Here is a 22,353-nt window from a genome sequence, read left to right on the forward strand (position 1 = left end):
CGAGAAGCGCAGCTAGAGGACAGTGTTCTCAGAGTAGTTAGAGAGGCTTTGAACACAGGTCAGTGGCCGGCAAACTAGAGCTGCCGCGGTTACTGCATTACCGTGGTAACGCAATCACGTCACGTCCACCGCAGAGTCAAGCTGATCACCGCTTCACCGCTGGGTTTTGTTTTTTTCCCGTTTTTTCCGCCAATTTTTACTCGTAAAAGTTGTGATCTGAAATAAATGCAATTTTTAAAATAATTATAATTATAATTGTGTAGCCTATTTTCTTCACGCCATGTGTTCAAAAGTTTTCACTCACAGTTGCGCAGTTAACGTTCTGATCGGAGAACATGTCACCCAGAACGTGCTTTGCAACTGTTGGCTACGGAAAGTTTTCGCTTCAAATTAGGCTAAAAACATGGATCTTGTAGCGAAACCCAACGTTACTTCTCCTGTTTGGGAACATTTTGGCTTTGAGCCCGATGAAGATGGAAAGCCAAAGAATTTGGATGAGGCAGTGTGCCGCATTTGCAGCAAGAAAATCAACGTCATGCGAGGAAACAGGACAAATCTAGCATCGCATCTTAGGACCACTCATCGTCCGTTATACGATGCAATGAAAGGCACCCCATCTACCTCGGGAGGTACCGGCTCGGCACTACGTCAGTTAGGAGTCTCAGAGGCATTTGCCAGAGTGACTAAATACAACCGGGACAGCAACAAGTGGCGAGCACTTACAACAACTGTAACAAAGTATTTGGTTGTGGAGATGGTGCCCTTCCGGACTGTAGGAAAGCCATCATTCCGAGCTATGCTTCAGTCCTTCGACAAGCAGTATGAACTGCCGGGCAGAACCTATTTTTCGGAAACAGCCATTCCAGAAATGTACTTGAAAGTAAAAAACGAAATCGTAGCTGGAGGTTTAAATTATTATTTTTTAATGGCGGTTACCGCAACGGTTTGAATGGCTTCGCTAATTTTTGCGGTAAGGAAATAAATCAATACCGCGGCAGCTCTAACTTATACCCCACTCTCTTTCTCATGCTGACCTTGTGATGAAGATGAGTTGTACTCCTTCACATTACACACCTGTGTGTGCTACAGGGTTGTGGCGTTTCTGAAGATATTGAGCATAAATCAGATATTATTACTGTTGGTAAATCAACTATTGGTCGATAGGGTATGTGTGTACATCTTCGGGAAGAGGGTCAATCTGATCAACGTGCAAACTGCTGTTTAGGTGCAATGTTACATCACTTAGTTTTGTCACTCTTCTGTGGTTCCAATCCAAAGCTAAAGTCTGGATTTCAGAACATTTAAATTCTACAGCAGTTGGCTTTACTTATCTTGCTAGGCAGAGAGTAGAGGTTGCACAGGGTCATTATATAGCAGAAACACAAGGAGACTCCTCACTGCTATATAGAGCACAGGGTCATTATATAGCAGGAACACAAGGAGACTCCTCACTGCTATATAGAGCACAGGGTCATTATTACTGTCCATAGCCACGCTCCCAAACACCATCTAAAAGCACCCTCCCCTAGGCCTGGAAGCTAGGCCTCTTATAGAGCCCATGGTTAGGTAATGGGCCACAGCTGCAGCAATACCTCTCTGTAGGGCCGATGCTGCCCCCTGGTGGACAGCACCCCAATTCCTTTCCTGGCATCACATGTTAAACAGGCAAAAGCTTTGAGGATATGCTGTGGGGCACTCAGAACAACACCAATTAATGCATTACTAATGAGATGGGAGAAACACCACTGAGGCATAGATGGATAAAACTTGCTTCGCATAAGTGTATTAAGTTTAAATGATCTAGTGTAGATCACCCTGCTAAGCCTCCTGTTGAGAACTCATGGGAAGTGGACATGCATGGGATTCATTGTTAATTAATTGTGCTGCAACATGATGAACAGACAAACCAACTAATAAATAACTCTCCAGTGCTTCCTCAGGCAGTATGTGAGAAGGGCATCCAATTGATCTGGCGTAATCTGAATTATGGAGTGAAACATTCAGGCGAAGAGCCACTTCCTCCAAATGGCTGAACACTACAGGGTCAATCTCTGTGATGCAGCTACCTGGAACAAACTGTCAAAGCATCCACACAAAAGAGCACATAATGAGGACTAGCATTTTCAGCTAGGTCAGCCAGGCTCAAGCCTCTGGCTATCTCTTGCCTGTATAGGAAACAACAGTTTTCCTATTTGGCTCAATTCTGAAAATATAACTAGAACTAGATTAATCATTTTTAATACAAACCATTCACACCTACATCCTAATTATGATTTCATACCATAATGGAATTTCTGGGACATGCCATTCAAAAACTGACATGGCGAGCTAACCTAAGTTTTAATACCTTTAAAGGTTCACACAAAGTAAGGTAACTCAATACAGTTTGATGTTTTAGGATACAAACACTGTTTCTAATCTATCTATTGATTACATTTAAATGTTTTTCATAGCCTATTGCCAACTGGTGAAAACTTATCACGATACTGTACATTTGTAGTGTAGTCAGGTTATCCACTAGGTGGAGCCCTAGGCTTTTCGAAACAGGATATACCAACCAATGTAAGACGTCAGTGAGGTAGTGAGGTAGCTTGTTCAGGAGATTGAGTGCAGCCGTGCTGTATGTATGCCACAGTTCTTTAAGCTCCAAAGTAAAGTTTATCATAAACTCTTCTATGTGGTCCTGTTCTTTTCCCTTCTCAAGTTATCCCAGCATTATTCTGCAGTTCCCGTTGAATGTCTTCCCTTTTCAGTCCTGTTATGTTCCCTTGCTCTGTGAGTCTGCGTGCATGTCTTAATCCTGCAGGTGGAGCTGATTGCTCTATCAAAAATATGCAATCTGTTAGTCACGAAAAGACTGTTTACGATTACATACATTTGGATCTTTGATATGCACACACATTACAGCACCCAAAAAATACTTATGGTAAAACAATGTGCTTACATATCACCAAAACAAACTTTTATTTGGCAATATCTCCCAAAATGTTTATCAAAATCCCTTACCTTTCGTTGGAGAGAAAGCAAGGGTCATTCTGAGGGTTTATCCTGAAATACATCACTCAAGCTGCACCACCTAACCAAAAAATAAAATCTGTGTTACATTTTGCCCCGTTCTGCTCTACTAACGTAAATGTGGTAAAAAGCAACCGGTGTTGAAGCAAGGCATGTACAGTGAATCTACGTACTCTGGTATCGGTCACCCAATGCAAATGTTGTGACACTATGACATATTTTAATTGACAGCCCCCTCATTAACATATGGATGAAAAAATACAGAAATAAATACAGAAATATATATATATATATATATTTATATATACAGACATAAATTAATCAAAACATAAATAAGGAAATACATATATACAGAAATGAATGAATCAAGCAATAAATAAATATGGAAATGAACATCCACAGAAATGAATGAATCAAGAAAGAAATATGGAAATAAATGCAAATACCCATTTGTCAGATTTTGTCTATTAATTTATTTCTGTGTACATTCATTTATTTTTACATTTTCTTGCTTTTTTATTTATTTATTTATACATTAATTCATTTATTGAGTCATTTATTTATTATTTTTAATTTTTTGGACCTCCTGTATACCTGTAGTACCAGTCAATGGCAATAATCAGTTGTGGTGCTTCTCTGCAGCCAGTAGATGGCGATGCAGTGTATTTCATTTTACATTACAGGCATTTAGCAGACGCTCTTATCCAGAGCGACTTACACAACTTTTTACATACCACTTTACATTGTATCCATTTATACAGCTGGATATATACTGAAGCAATGCAGGTTAAGTACCTTGCTTAAGGGTACAACGGCAGTGTCCTTACCCGGGAATCATTTGCTGCCTTGGTTACATTATTAGATGAAAATTGAATGTTTTTAAAATATAAAGATGTTTGTAGACTGAAGGTGAGGTAAAGTACACCATAGTGATCATACTAGTGCAGTTTCTTGTGTTTGCAAATGAAATATGTTTGCAATCATGTTGTGTCCCATGTGATATCATCGCAACATGGAACAGTTTTGTTAATGAAATCCTTGCAGGAAGCCCCCAACCTTGAGTTGAATTGGTTCCTTATTTTTAGTTATTTTTGTTAATTGAGCCAAGTGATAACCTTTTTTTTTGTGGATTAGTCAGAATATTTTATGAACGTAATTAATATAAACTCTTCCTGTTTTTGTGTGTACTGTGTACATCCCAGGAATGCACGTACTGTACAAATAGGAAATTCCACATTTATCTGCTGCCAAGGTGCACAGTGTGACAATTAGCAGTGAATTTCAATTGTGTGTGTGTGTGTGTGTGCATGTGCATGTGTGTGTGTGTCTGTGTGTGTGCGCATGTGTGTTGTGTGCGGTTGTGTGTGTGTGTGTGTGTATACGTATGTGTGTTATGTATGTGTTATACTTATGCGTGTGTGCGTGTTTATGTGTTGTGTGTGTGTTTTTGTGTGTGTATACGTATGTGTGTTATATGTGTGGTGTGTGTTTGTGCGTGTGTGTTGTGTGTGTGTGTACATGTGCATGTTTGTGTGTGTGTGTGTGTGTGGTCTCTCCACAGGCTGGGTTGGTGTAATCTCACAGAGGGCTGCTGTGATGTTCTGGCCTCAGTCCTGCGCTCTCCCCACTCAGAGCTGAGAGATCTGGAGCTCAGAGACAATGAGCTGCAGGATTCAGGAGTGAGAGCGCTCTCTGCTGGACTGGAGGACCCACACTGTAAAGTGCAGAGACTGGGGTGAGTACAAACACAGATCCCTTCAATCAAAAAGGGATAAAAAAAAATGTTAATAATGACTAAATATGGCACTGATATTACTAATGTTTTTAATGTTAAAATAGACAAGAGAGTTATTTTTCTTCACAACATTTTCCTGTTCTTCCTCTTGGTAGAATCACATTTTAAATCTGACATCAGTTGGAAAAAACATATCTTTGATAAGCGTCAAATCGTTTCTATTCATACATTCTTCAAAATTATGAAAATTAATTGAATCTGTTCAAATGTAGTTTAACTGGTCATTTCCTTAAATAGTCATGATTAATTCCAGAGCCCTGTTACCACTGCTATGTGTTTGACACACACAGCCCTGTTAGTTTATATTAATGTGTGTAAGGTGTGTAACACACTGATATGTGTTTTGAGACACACAGCCCTGTTAGTTTATATTAATGTGTGTAAGGTGTGTAACACACTGCTGTGTATTTGACACACACTGTCCTGTTTGTTTATTTTAATGTGCTGTAAGGTGTGTAACACACTTCTATGTGTTTGACACACACAGCCCTGTTAGTTTATATTAATGTGTTTTAAAGTAGCACACTGCTATGTGTTTGATACACACAGCCCTGTTAGTTTATATTAATGTGCTGTAAAGTAGCACACTGCTAGGTGTTTGACACATACAGCCCTGTTAGTTTATATTAATGTGCTGTAAGGTGTGTAACACACTGCTATGCGTTTGACACACACAGCCCTGTTAGTTTATATTAATGTGTGTAAGGTGTGTAACACACTGCTATGTGTTTGACACACACAGCCCTGTTAGTATATATTAATGTGTGTAAGGTGTGTAACACACTGCTATGTGTTTGATACACATAGCCCTGTTAGTTTATATTAATGTGTTTTAAAGTAGCATACTGCTATGTGTCTGACACACACAGCCCTGTTAGGTTATATTAATTTGTGTAAGGTGTGTAACACACTGCTATGTGTTTGACACACATAGCCCTGTTAGTTTATATCTCATAAAAACACGTTTTCAACGTACAAAATGCCAAGTTACTCAAAAGTATTGATATCAAAATGACGCCAAGTTACGGTACTACAAACAATATAGGCTATCTTGCCTCACCAAAATTTCATAACATGTATTCCAAAGCAATGCTACCCAATATTTCCTCAATTCTTTCAAGTCACTTGGCCCTGTGTGTATATTAGCGTGCAGTACATGGACAGGCCAAACATATGTGTGGATGGCTTTCTCACAGTCATGATTGATTGAATAGGCATCTATATGTCCAATTTGTATTGGTATGTATGTATTTTGGTGGCCAGCCTTCTGTTGCGTGAATGATTGTATGTTTCTTGGTATAAATGTCTGTTCGTAAATGTGAATGTAACATGCTGCGAGGGAAATGTCCCCATGGGGATAAAGAAGTTCTCTATGTATGTATGTACAGTATGTATTTTACATGTATTTATTGTACGTTGCAAATGTACAATCACTTGTACATTTAGTCAAATTCAGTTCAGTAGCAAGTATAAACATATGTTTTCTGGAGAAATATGCTTTCTGTAGTGACTGACCAGCAGTTTTCTACATGAATTTCAATGTGTTCCATGAGGCAATACGAAATATTTGACACTTTGATCTGACACAACGTTTGCATGACATTGTAATATGGTAAGATTACAAAACACAGGGCCAAGTGACTTGAAAGAATTGAGGAAATATTGGGTAGCATTGCTTTGGAATACATGTTATGAAATTTTGGTGAGGCAAGATAGCCTATATTGTTTGTAGTACCGTAACTTGGCGTCATTTTGATATCAATACTTTTGAGTAACTTGGCATTTTATATGAATGTGTGTAAGGTGTGTAACACACTGCTATGTGTTTGACACACATAGCCCTGTTAGTTTATATGAACGTGTGCAAGGTGTGTAACACACTGCTATATGTTTAACATATCCATCCCTGTTAGTTTATATTAATGTGCTGTTAGGTGTGTAACACACTGCTATGCATTTGACACACACAGCCCTGTTAGTTTATATTCATGTGTGTAAGGTGTGTAACACACTGCTATGTCTTTAGCCGCTTTCCACCAAAAATTACCCGGAACTTTCAGTCCCAGGAACTGATTTACCAGGAACTAAAAGGTTCCTTCAGCCAATGGTTGTCTGCGTTTCCACCGGGTCTAAAGTCCCGCGAAGATTAGGCAAATTAGCCCACTGACGTATGAAAAAGCGACGTTGTCGTGGTCCATCTGTCATATTATTTCTTCTGTAACCCCATACTACCACCGAAGTAGCCTACATTATTTTCTAATAACCGGGACAGCCCGGAGGGGTTTATTCTACTTATATACAACGGGTTACCAACAATGACTATATATGGTTGCTTTTGCATTTATTGATTTTTATCGATTTAATCACATGGAATCGAAATATTCTTCTGCAGCCGTTTGGGCATATTTTACCGCTGTCAAGCAAAACTGTCGTGGTAGTTGAACTTGGACCGTTATGCAACAAATAGGATATAACAGACCAATAGTCAGATTGTAACTGTTTTATATATCCTCTCAAACACATTCATTATGTTTTTATGCGAACATTCGCTTTCATGTCTTGACAGCCGAAGCGACAGAATGCATTCACATTTCCAATATAACTGGCAACAACAGCAGAAAACATGCACACGTTGTAAACAATTTGCTGTTTGATTACTTTCTCATCGTAAATGGTAAATGGACTGCATTTATATAGCGCTTTTATCCAAAGCGCTTTACAATTGATGCCTCTCATTCGCCAGAGCAGTTAGGGGTTAGGAGTTAGGTGTCTTGCTCAAGGACACTTCGACATGCCCAGGGCGGGTTTTGAACCGGCAACCCTCCGACTGCCAGACAATCGGTCTTACCTCCTGAGCTATGTCGCCCCTGATGATCGTCAATTCTATATAGGCTAATCGCAAAATGACAAGAATAGAACGAAAACTCAGACTTGCATGAAAATTTAAACTAGTAGTGGTACAGCCACCGTTTGTTTTCCTTCGAAGTTACTGCTAGCCGAGCAGCGAAGTGTGCCCTCCAGATGCGAACCATGCACTATAAATTAGTCCATAGTCTTCCTGGTCTTTTTGTGGAATTGAAGAATGGCAGAGTAAAATTACGGCAGTCTGAAAAAGCTAAAGGTACGATTACTAGAATTAACCTGTTATTTTACCATGACAAAAAGTGTGGAAGGTGATTTCCAGTTTGCTTTACTGTATCACCAATGTGAATTACGCAGAACTACCGCATACCTCACATAACTGTATCAAACGTTTGAGTCAATTACAACGGGCTAACAAAGAAAATCCGGAAGAAAATATTCAGCAACCGAATTAATCCGTTTGAATGTTTTAGTACGTAATATGCTGTCCCAGCACGAATGCTTAGCATTTTATAAAACAAATACTAAAGCAAGAAAAGAACAGAAGAGCACACGTTATAATTCCAAGACGTTGGCAGGCTATAACCAAAAGTAGGCTACTGCGCATAACATACAAGTTTGATTTGAAGTTATTATGAAAATAAATCGGGTTGCGCCTGCATATTTTTAAACATGGCGCCTGAAAATAGACACAAGTGCTGCGAGTACTCAACCAATCAGAAATGTTCAGCGCTGCAAGCTCCACCCAAAAGGTTCCTGTACTTTCGGAAAGTACTACCCCCCGAGCAGGAACCTTTTGGGGGTAAAACAAAGCCCCGGAACTAAATTTAGACCCTAGTTCCTGCGGTGGAAACGCACTGAGTTCCTCAAAAGGTTCCTAGTTCCGGGGTATAGTTCCTGCGGTGGAAACGCGACTTTAGACACACACAGCCCTGTTAGTTTATATTAATGTGCGTTAGGTGTGTAACACACTGCTATGTGTTTGACACACACAGCCCTGTTAGTTTATATTAATGTGTGTAAGGTGTGTAACACACTGCTATGTGTTTGACACACACAGCCCTGTTAGTTTATATTAAGTGTGTAATGAGTGTGCACACACACTGCATGTGTTGTGATACACTGACAGCCCTGTTAGTTTATATCTCATAAAAAACATGTTTTCAACATACAAAAATGCCAAGTTACTCAAAAGTATTGATATCAAAATGATGCCAAGTTACGGTACTACAAACAATATAGGCTATCTTGCCTCACCGAAATTTAATAACATGTATTCCAAAGCAATGCTACCCAATGTTTTTTATGAGATAACATTTCTTTTTGCAAAGAGTTTTTATTACGAGAGTGAGAAATGCGAAGTGACCCTGTAAGAAACGGTTGTGGATTATGGCTATCATTGTGTGAATTTGTGCAGTCTGATGAGCGTGTACGTTTAGCAGTTTCGGTTTGCTATATATGTAAAACAGTGGCTGTGACAAATGGTGTGGTGGCGTAATTGTAAACGCATCATAAAAGGTGAAATATGGCCAGTGTAGCTATGTAGGCTACTCACGGATTTGACGGGCATCCAACGAGCCTTGATTGACAAAAGAACCAGCAAGCCCGTAGAATTAGAGCTGCCTAGGTCGCAACTTGTGTACCCTTCTGTCCTGCTCCGTTTTCTGTTATTTCGTGAAGATGCACTTTTAGTGTTTGTAAGGTTTATAAGGCATTTTGATAGGCTTATCTGCAGGTAGGAATCCTCTTTTCTGTTTTGTTAAGCTAGAACCAGAAAAGTTGATAGTGGAGAATAGGAGCAGACGCATATGTCCCAGCAGGCTTTGCATATGAGAAAATAACAAGGTAAATTAGGCGAAATTATGAAATTGCGTAGTTGAAACAATATGTTTTTTAGCAGAATTGGCATGTAGGTGAAGGTTGACATGATCACAGACTATAGTGCAAGTAAATGAAGTGACCATGAGCTAGCTTAGTTTCCTTATCAAACGGTATATATAACAGTCTGTATTTAACATTAGTTGTTGAAGTGGAGGGTTAAATAAGTGTGCAATCTATTGCGCTAATGTGTTTTTCTCATGTTCAGTGCTAGTAGTTATACTTATGAGTGAATCATGATTTTAAATGTAATGTTTTAATGCGGAGTTGCAGAATGTACATACGTAGTAATTGTTTGTATAAGGTTTTGTACGGTAGCCAGTGAAGAAATATAGTTAGTAGAAATGGCACAGCGGTGAACTGGTGTAACTTTTTAATAAAAGGAATACATTTGCGTCATGAAATGCATATGGGTGGCCGTGAGTGAGTTTCGTAAAGCAAATATAAGAGTAAGAAAATGTTAGTGTAAAAGAGGAAATGATCTGCCTGAGGGCGAGTCGGGATTCAAGCCTTAAACCGGAGGTTTACCAGTCTGTGACTTCGTTAGTGCAGCACCATGCCATAGCTATGCAATGCGTGAAATATCATTAGCAAACCTGCCAGTGGTTTTAAAGAAGAACACAGGCCAGTAAGCACAGAAGAGCTCCCGTTGAATCCATATGGCTTAGCAATATTGTAGCCGGTTAATAACTGAACGACAGACGGTAAGTGATAATGAATATGGCAAAAGCAATAATTGATAAGTAGTAGACAATAATTAGTGAGGGTCAAAGCAGGTTAAAGAAACATGTTTCTAGCTGGGCTTGAACCTACAACTCCGTGTTCTCAAGACTGTAACCTTGCCCACTAGGCCACAGGCGGACTAGCTGTTTAAACTGGAAATGTTTCAGAGTAGAAAGGTATCGGTATTTTGCGTGTGTATGTGCTTTCGATTGGGTCGTGTAGGTGAAGATTTGGCTGGTGTCAGTGAAGTGTCCAATGGGGAGACATGTTGTTAGTGGGATAGGCGGCAGGAAAAATAAGAAGAAGAAGAAGAAGAAGAAGAAGAAAGAGAAGAGGAAGAAGAAGAAGGAGAAAATGCAAAATCCCCTTAGTTTGGGGCTTTATTGTGTGGGCATGTGAAGTTGTTTATGAATTCTGTTTGTTGAAATGGGGTCAGAATGTACAGAATTTAATGTTTTTAAGGGCTGAGTGTCTGTGGCTGTTGCGGTTATTTCTGTGGGGAACCCTGAAAAGTGCCAAACTCTCGGTGCTGTATAGGTATGGGGCATGCCCCGCCAAGGCGTAACTTAGCGGGATGGCATACCTGCCATCCCAATTAATGCGTGTAAAGTGTGTAACACACTGCTATGTGTTTGACACACACAGCCCTGTTAGTTTATATTAATGTGTGTACGGTGTATAACACACTGCTATGTGTTTGACACACACAGCCCTGTTAGTTTATATTAATTTGTGTGAGGTGTGCGTGTTCTTCTCTCTGCAGGCTGTCAGGCTGTAGAGTCACACAGAGAGGTTGTAATTCTCTGGCTTCAGCTCTGTGTTCAAACCCCTCAGACCTGAGAGAGCTGGACCTGAGATACAATCACCCAGGAGACTCAGGAGTGAGAGCGCTGTCTGCTGCTAAACTGGACACACTCACACTGCTGTAAGTACAGAGAGTTTCCACACTGCACCTCACACACACACACACATGTACACACACACACACACACACACTTGAGAGAGCTGGACCTGAGACACAATCACCCAGGAGACTCAGGAGTGAGAGCGTTGTCTGCTGCTAAACTGGACACACTCACACTGCTGTAAGTAAAGAGAGTTTCCATAGTGCACCTCACACACACACACACACAAAAGGAGTTGGGGGGGGGGCATGGAGGGCACTGTACAAACCAGCGTTACTCAAGAGAGTTGGGGATCTCCTGTGGAGGGTGCTGCACGGGATCATTGCAGTAAATAAGATGTGGTTGTTGTAGTTAGGGGTTTGATCAGGGACACAGTGATGGTGGAGTTTCAGTATTACAAAGCAATGGAGAATTGAGAGTGTGTTTCAGAGTGTGTGTGTTATAAGGGTGTTTTATGTTCAGTGGAGAGAGGGGAAATATTTTTGCACATGGAACAGGGTGAGTGAATGGAATAAGTTTCCTTTCTGACAGATTTGTGTTTTTTTCATATGATCGTGGTTTTGTGTTTTATTGTGCCTTTGTTTTTATATATGTGATGTCATTGGTGTGTTGAGAGTGCAAATAAAGAATGGTTAAAATTCAGAATTCTGTTCTGCTGTTCTTACAGTGTGGACCATGGAGGAGAGAACAGGACCAAACCAGGACCCAGGAAATGTGAGTCTGTATCGACAGAACACTTTGCATAGATATACACTCTGCTGTGTGTGTGTGGTGTGTTTGTGTGTGTGTGAGAGAAGCAAGAGACTTCTCTTACACACATAAACACACAAACAGAAACACACATGTACACAAACACACACACAGAGGTACTATGACAGTCCTTTCTCTCTCACACACATAATAAGGTGAATATTAATAGTGATAATTAATCTCATTAATGTCTCTGGTGTGCAGACGGCTGTCAGCTCACACTGGATCCAAACACAGCGCAGAGAAACCTGTCTCTGTCTGAGGGGAACAGGAGGGTGACACACACACCGGGGAGAGAGGAGCCATATCCTGATCATCCAGAGAGATTTGAGTACTGGACCCAGGTTGTGTGCAGAGAGAGTGTGTGTGAGCGCTGTTACTGGGAGGCTGAGTTCAGAGTGTCTAAGGGGGGAGAGGTTTATATAGCAGTGACAGATAAAGGAATCAGCAGGAAACACAGGAGTTCTGACTGTGTGTTTGGATACAATAAAAACTCCTGGAGTCTGCAGTGCTTTAAGCTCGGTGACTCTGATAAACTCACTTACTATGTCTGGCACAATTATATCCAAACACCCATACCTGCCCTCACCTCCCCCTACCGCAGAGCAGGAGTGTGTGATGATGATGATGATGATGGTAGAGGAGTGTGTGTGTACAGAGTAGGAGTGTGTGTGGACCGTCCAACCGGCACTCTGTCCTTCTACAGCGTCTCTGACTCTGACACACTGACCCTACTGCACAGATTCCACACACACTTCACTCAACACAAACCCCTCTGTGCTGGATTTTATGTGGAGTACTCCTCAGTATCCCTCTGCCAACTGGAGTAGACACACACACGCACGTGCACGCACACACACGCATACACACACACACACACGCATGTGCGAGCACACACACGCATACACACACACACACGCATGTGCGCGCACACACAAATATGCATGTGCACACACACGCATACACACACACACATGCACGTGCCCGCACACACAAACATGCACGTGCACACACACGCATAGACACACACACGTCTCTCGCACACACGAACAAACACATTCACCAGTGCACTCTCACATGCACACACATGCATACATATGTACACACGCTCATAACCGTTTGCACACACACACTTTCTCTCTCTCTCATACTCAGTCACTCACATCCACACACATTCACACAAACGCACGCACACACACACAAACTCATGCACTCACGCACGCACACATACATGCATGCGGAGACACAAACATGTGTCAACACACACATTCACATTCCCATGACGCATGCACACACATGTATAAACCCACACACATTCACATTCCCATACGCATGCACACACATGTATAAACACACACACATTCACCAGTGCACTCTCACGCGCACACACACATGCATGCATACATACACACGCTCATAATCGTATGCACACACTCTCTCTCTCATACTCTGTCACTCACACACACACACACACACCCTCTCACACACACACTCACATCCACACACATTCACACAAACGCACGCACACACACGCAAACTCATACACTCACGCACACACACACATGCCTGCAGAGACACAAACACGTGTCAATACACACACTCCTCAGTGTCCCTCTGCTAACTGAAGTAGAGACACACACACATGCGCGCGCACACACACACATGCATACACACACACATGTGAGCATACACACTCCAACGCATGCACACACACACACAGACATATATATACACACACTCTCATGTACAGATACACACACTCAATCACACACTCACACATACACACACACACACACACACACACACACACACACACACACACACACATACACACACACACACTCGTATACACATACACACACACTCAATCACACACTCACACATATATATATACACACTCATATGCTCCTAGACTCACACACACGCACTCACATATATACACACACTCTCGCACAACCAGTCACACACACACACCCTCTCTCTCTCACATACACTCCATCACACACACACATACTCTCACACACACCCTTTCTCTCTCAGTCATGCACACGCACTCACAAATACATACACTCATGTTTACTCATGCACACGCACTCACAGACCTATGCACGCACACTCTCTCACACCCAGTCACTCACACACACCTACACACGGACACACACAATCTCACGCGCACACACATACACGCGCTCATACACACACACTTTTTCTCTCACTCACACACTCACATACAGTATACAGACACACACATTCGCGAACGCACGCACACACACACATTTATGCAATCACTCACAAACACAAACGTGTCAACACACACACGTTCTCATTCCCATACACACGCACACACACACATGTATGAACACACACATTCTCTTACCCATACGCACACACACACACTCCTGCACTCACACATGCACACACATGCATACACATACATGCGTGCACACACCATATACACATGTATACACAAACATTCTGACACCCATACACACACACACACACACGTATAAACACACACACATACACATACATACACTCATTCTCTTGCACGCACACACACTCAAATAAACACAAACGCATGCACACACACTTTCTCTTACCCATACACACACGCACCCGTGTGTACACACACACATACTCATGCACTCACACACATACACACACATGTTCACATCCACAGTCACTCCCACAAACGTACGCATGTATGCACACACACTCACAAATTCACGCACACAAACACACTCTCACCCAATCACACACACACACACTCATCGACACACTTGCAACCTTCCTTGACCAATGCCTTACCAGTGCAATTTCAGCTGTGCCCAATATTATATATATATATATATATATATATATATATATATATATATATATATATATATATAACCTCAGTACAGCCTAACCCCTGTACATAAGAGTATTATCTTTTAGCAGTTCAGGTTAAGCACTTGCTGTCTAAATGTGATTTTTTTTTACATTTTAATACATTTATATTGCAAATGTTCAAGGTGTGTTAATGTACTTTTGATTATTAAAACATTAATATAACATTGAGAGTAATAATGCCGAAAGATGGCAGGGTAAAATGTATTTGAAGTAATAATTCTCCTGTATCTGCATCTTTTTTAAAAGAATTCAGTGGCAAACTCCTCCACTTAAATGTGCATTTTACTAGTTTTTACAGTTGCTTTCATTCATTTTCACAAGAGTTCCAATGTGCAAATTTCTGTTGGCAAATGCAGCTGATAGGGAGAATGCAGAATGATCACTGCAGTGTACTTATTTCCTTTCATTACTGTAAACAATGATGGATTGAGTTTCCTTATTAATTCTTTTAGGATTTTTTTTTGCTTTAATTTTCTGTATTTTCAGACAATAATATGCAATGATTAAACCTGAATTATTAAAATATCAAATGTTTTGCTGTTGTGATTTATTATTGTGTGATGTATTGAACTCCTGTGACACAGTAGTACTTATTTCATATTCTGTATGGGATTATGTTTGGGCTCAATTTGAGTAGATCAGCATGGGGCTAAAATCTGCAGTTAAAGCAATGACATTCATCTACGGTAGTGGAAATAAATTCCATTATAAGAGAAGTTGTGTAGTGTCTGATGAATGCTTGCTTCTGTTACTGTAGCGTAACCACAATTCAATACATTCTGAAAAGTCACTGCTTGTCTATTGAGCTGGTATGTTTATGTTACCTCTCAAAGAAATGGTTTTCCTGTAGTTTTGAACCTGGATCTGCTGCACATCAGTTGAATGGATTAGACCACTAAGCCAAAACCAGGGCAGAAGTGTGGTTTGCATGACATCCAGTCTCTGAGATGTTCCTGAGACCCTACAGTTTTTCTCATTTTTTCAGATGCATTTCTGATATCTGCAGTCACACATTACAAATGCATTACAGTATGTTATGATTGCTTTGGCTCAATGTGGAAAACTCAATTTGCCAAACTGACTGGCAAAATTCTTACCCTAAGACACTAATTGCAGTACCTACCCACAAAGTGCACAACTCTAAATCACACTCAGTTTTCACAATACAGTCGTCTCGTATTAGTACAATGTTCCAGTGCTTATTGCTAGACATGCAGATTGTGAAATGAAATCAAGATGTTTGCAATTCTGTCTCATCACTTCCAGCACCATTGCCCAGGTGAGTCGCATTGCAGCATGATTGGTAATCCCAACATAAAAGGTTGTTTTACAGCACTACATTCAGCAGTGTCTGACAACATGGAGCAGCCCAATGCAGTTGGTACTGATGGACGGGGTTGTGGCTGTGGCTGAGGTTGTGGTCAAGCAGGTAGCAGAAATGCTGCTGTATTGAATGAATTTAGAGCCACAGTGATTGACCATGTCATAAATCCAGGCATAACAATGGGAGAAGCTGGAAGGATTGTAAGGCCAAACTTAAAAATGTCAACAGTGGCATCTAATAAGAGCTTTTGGACTGAACATTGATAAGTCAATAATTTACTGCAAAATGTGATACTGTAATTACATTACAGGATTGTTGTGTTGGTGTCATTTTATATTATTTCTGTTCTGTGACGAGCCTGTAAGCCATGCTAATCATTTTTATTAGAGACCGCGCAACTCTGTTTTTCCAAAATGCCGGCTTATTCCACATGGGGGAAAATTGCGTTTGTGTTAGGTATTCCTGTGGCAATGTCTGTTCTGTCTGTTCTGATAATGTGATTTTTTTTTTCTATCAGATAAGGCCTGCTGGTGCAAGTGTGTAATGTTGCATTTGTATGTGTTATTTTTTACTGTTTACGTGTCAAATGTCTAGAGTGCAAATATTTCTGTTTAAATTATTAGTTGAATAACACATATCACTGCTATTTTCACCGACCATGTTAAATGTACTCACTCCAAAGGCATGCTGATATTAAACCCATATTCCAATCTGTTTGAAATGACACATTCTGCCTAGTCTGTTCAAACATCAGACATTTTTTTAACTCTACATATTATTTATGCCCTGCACCTGAACAAATTGGATGTGCCCATTCTACTGTACCATCTCCTTTGTAAGCTAAGAAGTACCTTTAAGCTGACTACATCAGAATCTGTACTACTGGCGTTTTATGAGAGCTGAAAATGTACAACATTGTTAATCAGAAATTATATCTGGGTGGGCAAATTGCTGGGTATGCTGTAGAACATACTTTGTCATTGATTTATAAATATACCAGTATATCCTGGTCTTTCACTGATGGGTTAATTGTGGTACATATAGCAGGGGCCTGATATGCATTCTATGTTTGCAGTTTGCTTCTACCTGACTGCTTCCACCCAGCTGGGAAACAGAGGGACACAACCCCCCCAGCAGGGAAACAGGGGCACAACCCCCCAGCAGGGAAGCAGAGGGGCACAACCCCCCAGCAGGGAAACAGAGGGGTACAACCCCCCCCAGCAGGGAAACAGAGGGGTACAACCCCCCCAGCAGGGAAACAGAGGGGCACACCCCCCCAGCAGGGAAGCAGAGGGGCACAACCCCCCAGCAGGGAAACAGAGGGGCACACCCCCCCAGCAGGGAAACAGAGGGGCACAACCCCCCCAGCAGGGAAACAGAGGGGCACAACCCCCCCAGCAGGGAAACAGAGAGGCACAAAAGACTCTGGGTCATCCCACCATGGATGGCGCAGGAGAGGTAGCAGGTTTTAGCAGTTTGCTAAGGTGGTCTGGGAGGATGGACAGCGTGGGAAAGTGTGGAGGACCGATCGCTCAGTGGGTCAGACTGGTGGAAGATACCACAAGCCAGGCTTAGCTTCCTGATCAGGGCCAATTATGACACCCTGCCTTCTCCTCAGAACCTGCGCTAATGGTTTGGTGCGGATGAGACCGTCCGCTCTGTGCTGCACCCAAACGAGGCCTCCGGCACGTTCTGTCAGACTGTGAGACGGCTCCAGCACAGGGACACAGAGCAGGCCTCCGGCACAGGGACACAGAGCAGGCCTCCGGCACAGGGACACAGAGCAGGCCTCCGGCACAGGGACACAGAGCAGGCCTCCAGCACAGGGACACAGAGCAGGTCCCCAGCACAGGGACACAGAGCAGGTCTGTCAGGCTGTGAGACGGCTCCAGCACAGGGACACAGAGCAGGCCTCCAGCACAGGGACACAGAGCAGGCCTCCAGCACAGGGACACAGAGCAGGCCTCCAGCACAGGGACACAGAGCAGGCCTCCGGCACGTTCTGTCAGGCTGTGAGACGGCTCCAGCACAGGGGTGCTACAGATGGAGGTATGACCAGCTGCTGCGGAAGCTTCTGGAATTACTAGAGACCAGCAGACAGGAGGCAAACAGAGACGCCTCTCCTGTGAAAGAGCATCAAACCCACTTTGTGAGGCAAGCAGAGGAGGAGGGGACCGTAGGACACAAAGGTGGGAGTAGAGCCCTGGTTCCAGGCAGAGGGTGGAGCATGCGTGTAGATCTCAATCCACAGCTCCATTTCCCAAATGAAATCAGCACAGCGTTCCTGTGGCCTAACATGGAGACGTGGTCCACTCGGGCGAAGGTGGTGCTCCTTATATGGAGACGTGGTCCTCTTGGGCGAAGGTGGCGCTCCTTATTTGGAGACGTGGTCCTCTCGGGCAAAGGTGGTGCTCCTTATATGGAGACGTGTTCTACTCGGGCGAAGGTGGTGCTCCTCATATGGAGACGTGTTCTATTCGGGCGAAGGTGGTGCTCCTTATATGGAGACGTGGTCCACTCGGGCGAAGGTGGTGCTCCTTATGGAGCTCACCCTCCCATGGGAGGAGGGGGCAGAAGCAGCCTATGAGCGGAAACGCCTGAAGTACTCCGACCTGGCAGCGGAGTGTGAGAGTGTAAGGAGTGTAAGGAGGTCGGTTAGAGAGCGACAGTATATCCAGTGGAGGTGGGACGCTGGGGGTTTACCCGCCAGTCAGTGCTCTACCTTCTGGAGAACACAGGCATGGCAGGGGCAAGGCTGAGGAGGGCAGCTAGAGGGCTGGCCGAGGAAGCAGAGAAGGGGGCCTGGCTCAGGGGGGGGGGAGTCGGCAAACACCCACTGCACCCAAAACAACAGCAGAGGGTGGCAGCTGGCCTTCTGGATCAGTTTGAGCCTCTTTGTGTTCCTGGAGTAGAGGCTCCCAGCACAGACAGGTGTAGAACAGGACACCGGCCACAGTGATCTGGTAGAACATGGCCAGCATCCTGCTACACACACCGAAGGAACGTAGCCTCCCCAGAAAGAAAAGCCTTCAGTCTAGTAGGGCCTCCAGAGACACAGACCATAGTATCAAACCATCTATCTATATTATCAGGTGAACATGGTGTATATGTGTTTGTGTGTGTGTGTGCATGTTGTGCATGTGCGTGCGTGTGTGTATTGATGCGCTGTGTACGTGCTCTGTGTGTACAATAAAAATGCGCATCTTCAGTGCATCAACCAGTGCAGTGTTTCTTTGAAATTACACCCCCATCCTCATGCTAAATGTAATTTAATAAAACCATTATGTGCCGTGGCAGGAGCTTGAAATAGTCAAAAATATCAGAGTATTTACTTTTGCTATCAGACCTGTTGTCTGTACTGGAATACTGGAAACACAAAGTGGATGCTTTCCGCCATCCGGTGGTCTTGTGACGCTACTACAAGGGACTGAACTCCAGAGGGTGAGACTCAAGGCAGAAGTCGGGAGTTTCTGAATCGTTGACTGCTTACTCCCGTTCCCTCTGTCTAATATAACATTTTTTGTAAAGATCTGAAACTAGGCCCTAATTCTTTTTTCTTTTTTTTTTTTACAATTGAGCACACACTTCTTAACCTTTTTCTGTCTAAACTAAATCTAAATTAAATTTATGAAATGAAATCAAACATTCTATTATTGATGGCCATTATCAAAGGCAAACTCAATGTAGACAGATAGGGCTGGCAGTAGCAGCGCCGCAGCAGCAGCGCTGGCGGTGTGGACACACACATGCGTGCGAGCCGCAGCAGTTCGGCGAGGTAGCCGTCACGCGCAGGCGAGGTAAGCGGTGTAGACCAGGCGTAAGGCAGTGCAGTGTGGGGCCGCATAGCTCAGGAGCTAAGAGTGGTTGTCTGGCAGCCGGACGGTTACCAGTTTGATCCCCCGCCCTGGGCGTGTCAAAGTGTCCCTGAGCAAGACACCTAACCCCTAATTGCTCCCAACGAGCTGATTGGTACTTTTGCACAGCAGCCTTTCACCGTTGGTGTGTGAGTGTGTGTGTGAATGGGTGAATGAGAGGTGTCAATTGTAAAGCGCTTTGGATGAAAGCGCTATAGAAATGCAGTCCATTTACCAGAAGGCAGCTGTGATGAACACGATGCACCTAATAATCGTGTGCACCCCCAGCCTCTGGCAAAACAGTCACACGTTAACCCTCATGCTGATATTAATATATAATGTAAACATATGATATAATTAATATAATATATAATATTATTATATTTAATAATAAATTATTATAGATAATTATTATAGATATCAATACATTATTATAGGAAATTATTATATTTAATAATAGAGTTTAAGGTTAGAGTTTAATATTTGTATTTAATTAATTCCTTAATTATTATTATTATTATTATTATTATTAATCTGCCATCAGACCCCTGCAGCTCATCCAGAATGCCGCAGCTCGTCTGGTCTACAACCTCCCCAGACATTCCCATGCTCACTGACCTCCACTGGCTGCCTCTTATGGCTCGCATCAAATGTAAGACTTCGGTACTTGCATACCAGGCAGCTAAGGGGTCAGCACCAGGATACATCCAGAGGATCATCAGACCCTACACACCAGCCAGACCTCTCCGTTCTGCCACCTCTGGACGCTTGGCACCTCCCCCTCTTCGTGTCTGTACTTCCCGTTCGCGTCTGCTGTCTGTCCTGGCCCCTCGCTGGTGGAATGACCTTCCCGTGGCGGTCAGAACAGCAGAGAATCTGATTACCTTCAAGCGCAGACTAAAGACTCATCTCTTCAGGCTGCACCTCTCCCCACCCCTCCCTAGCCTCTAGTTTAGCTCAATGTACCTAGTTAGGCTAATGCGATCATGTTAGTTTTGTATTTGGCAGGATTGTTTTGTCTGATTCTGATTAGGCAAATGTGATTTCAGTGCTAGTTTTGTACTTGGCAGGATTGTTTGTTTGCTGAAGGTTACCTAACAGGTTGAGTCCCTAGCCTGTGTGTTGAAATGCCGTGTGCATTTCAGTATGAGTACTCTGTGCCTGTGTTTGAAATGCACCGTGTGCATTTCAGATTGAGTACGCTGTGTCTGTGTGGGAAATGCACCGTGTGCATTTCAGATTGAGTACGCTGTGTCTGTGTGGGAAATGCACTGTGTGCATTTCAGATTGAGTACGCTGTGTCTGTGTGGGAAATGCACCGTGTGCATTTCAGATTGAGTACGCTGTGTCTGTGTGGGAAATGCACCGTGTGCATTTCAGTTTGAGTACGCTGTGTCTGTGTGGGAAATGCACCTGTGCATTTCAGTTGAGTACGCTGTGTCTTGTGGAAATGCACTCATGATTGCGCTGTGGTGGTCCTGTAGCTTGGAAAGGTGCAGTCAGGTGATTGGGCCCTGCTGGGTCACGCAGGCCCTGTTAAAGGCGTGTGGGATAGGGGTGCAGAGGGTCGGGTTGACCCATGCTGAGGTCACCCAGGCCTGAGCGGTGGCGAGCCCTGTCGTCCGTCCGGGCCAGTCCCTTGCCAGGACTCGAGAGGTCCTCATCACCAGATGGCCGGATCTTACCTGCTTCCTTTACCATCCTTGCCAGGTACAGGCCCCAACCTGTTCTCCACGAATACAGCACAGCCAACAACCTGGGGCTTCTTCCATTCCTCCAGCTCAGAAAACGGTTTTACACCACTACGTCTTACTGCAGTATGGACAGTTTGATGTTGGGGATGTGACGTTTGCACTATAAATGAGAAACGAAAGTATACAAGTGGAAAAAGCTGTTTGAGTAACAGTGTGTGAATCATACTGTGTGAGTAACAGTGTGTAAATCATACTGTGTGAGTAACAGTGTGTAAATCATACTGTGTGAGTATCAGTGTGTAATTCATACTGTGTGAGGAGCATTGTGTAAATCATGCTGTAGTAACAGTGTGTTAATCATACTGTGAGTAACACTGTATGAGTAACACTGTAAATCATACTGTGTGAGTAAGAGTGTGTAAATATTGTGTGATTAGCAATGTGTATGAGTAACTGTATAAATCATACTGTATGATTAATAGGGTGTATGAGTGACTGTATATCATACTGTGTGAGTAACAGTGTGTAAATCATACTGTGTGAGTAACAGTGTGTAAATAATACTGTGAGTATCAGTGTGTAATTCATACTGTGTAATTAGCAATGTGTATGAGTAACTGTGTGAATCATACTGTGTGAGTAACAGTGTGTAAATATACTG

The 22,353-nt window shown here is 42.9% G+C and overlaps 1 protein-coding gene, 2 long non-coding RNA genes and 1 pseudogene across 3 annotated transcripts in view; 3 read left to right on the forward strand and 1 right to left on the reverse strand.

The window, feature by feature from the left end:
• LOC135245769 (uncharacterized) overlaps positions 1-12,636 on the reverse strand; it is a 65,705-nt gene extending 53,069 nt beyond the window's left edge. Inside the window, exon 1 of the long non-coding RNA XR_010327392.1 lies at positions 12,508-12,636. This is a non-coding gene — a long non-coding RNA (uncharacterized LOC135245769). The remainder of the gene's footprint in view (positions 1-12,507) is intronic.
• Positions 1-22,353, forward strand: part of LOC135245708 (NACHT, LRR and PYD domains-containing protein 3-like) — a 251,271-nt pseudogene that overhangs the window by 133,388 nt on the left and 95,530 nt on the right.
• LOC135245742 (uncharacterized) lies at positions 11,239-13,813 on the forward strand. Its single transcript, XR_010327365.1, has 3 exons — positions 11,239-11,358; positions 11,846-11,892; positions 12,133-13,813. It is a non-coding gene; the product is annotated as an uncharacterized LOC135245742 (long non-coding RNA).
• The window catches only part of LOC135246016 (pancreatic secretory granule membrane major glycoprotein GP2-like), a 15,066-nt gene continuing 8,892 nt past the window's right edge, over positions 16,180-22,353 (forward strand). Inside the window, exons 1-3 of the mRNA XM_064319507.1 lie at positions 16,180-16,201; positions 18,154-18,333; positions 18,632-18,769. Coding sequence (XP_064175577.1) covers positions 16,180-16,201; positions 18,154-18,333; positions 18,632-18,769 — 340 coding nt within the window. The remainder of the gene's footprint in view (positions 16,202-18,153; positions 18,334-18,631; positions 18,770-22,353) is intronic.

Source organism: Anguilla rostrata, chromosome 19, assembly GCF_018555375.3.
Source record: "Anguilla rostrata isolate EN2019 chromosome 19, ASM1855537v3, whole genome shotgun sequence".
NCBI lineage: Eukaryota > Metazoa > Chordata > Actinopteri > Anguilliformes > Anguillidae > Anguilla > Anguilla rostrata.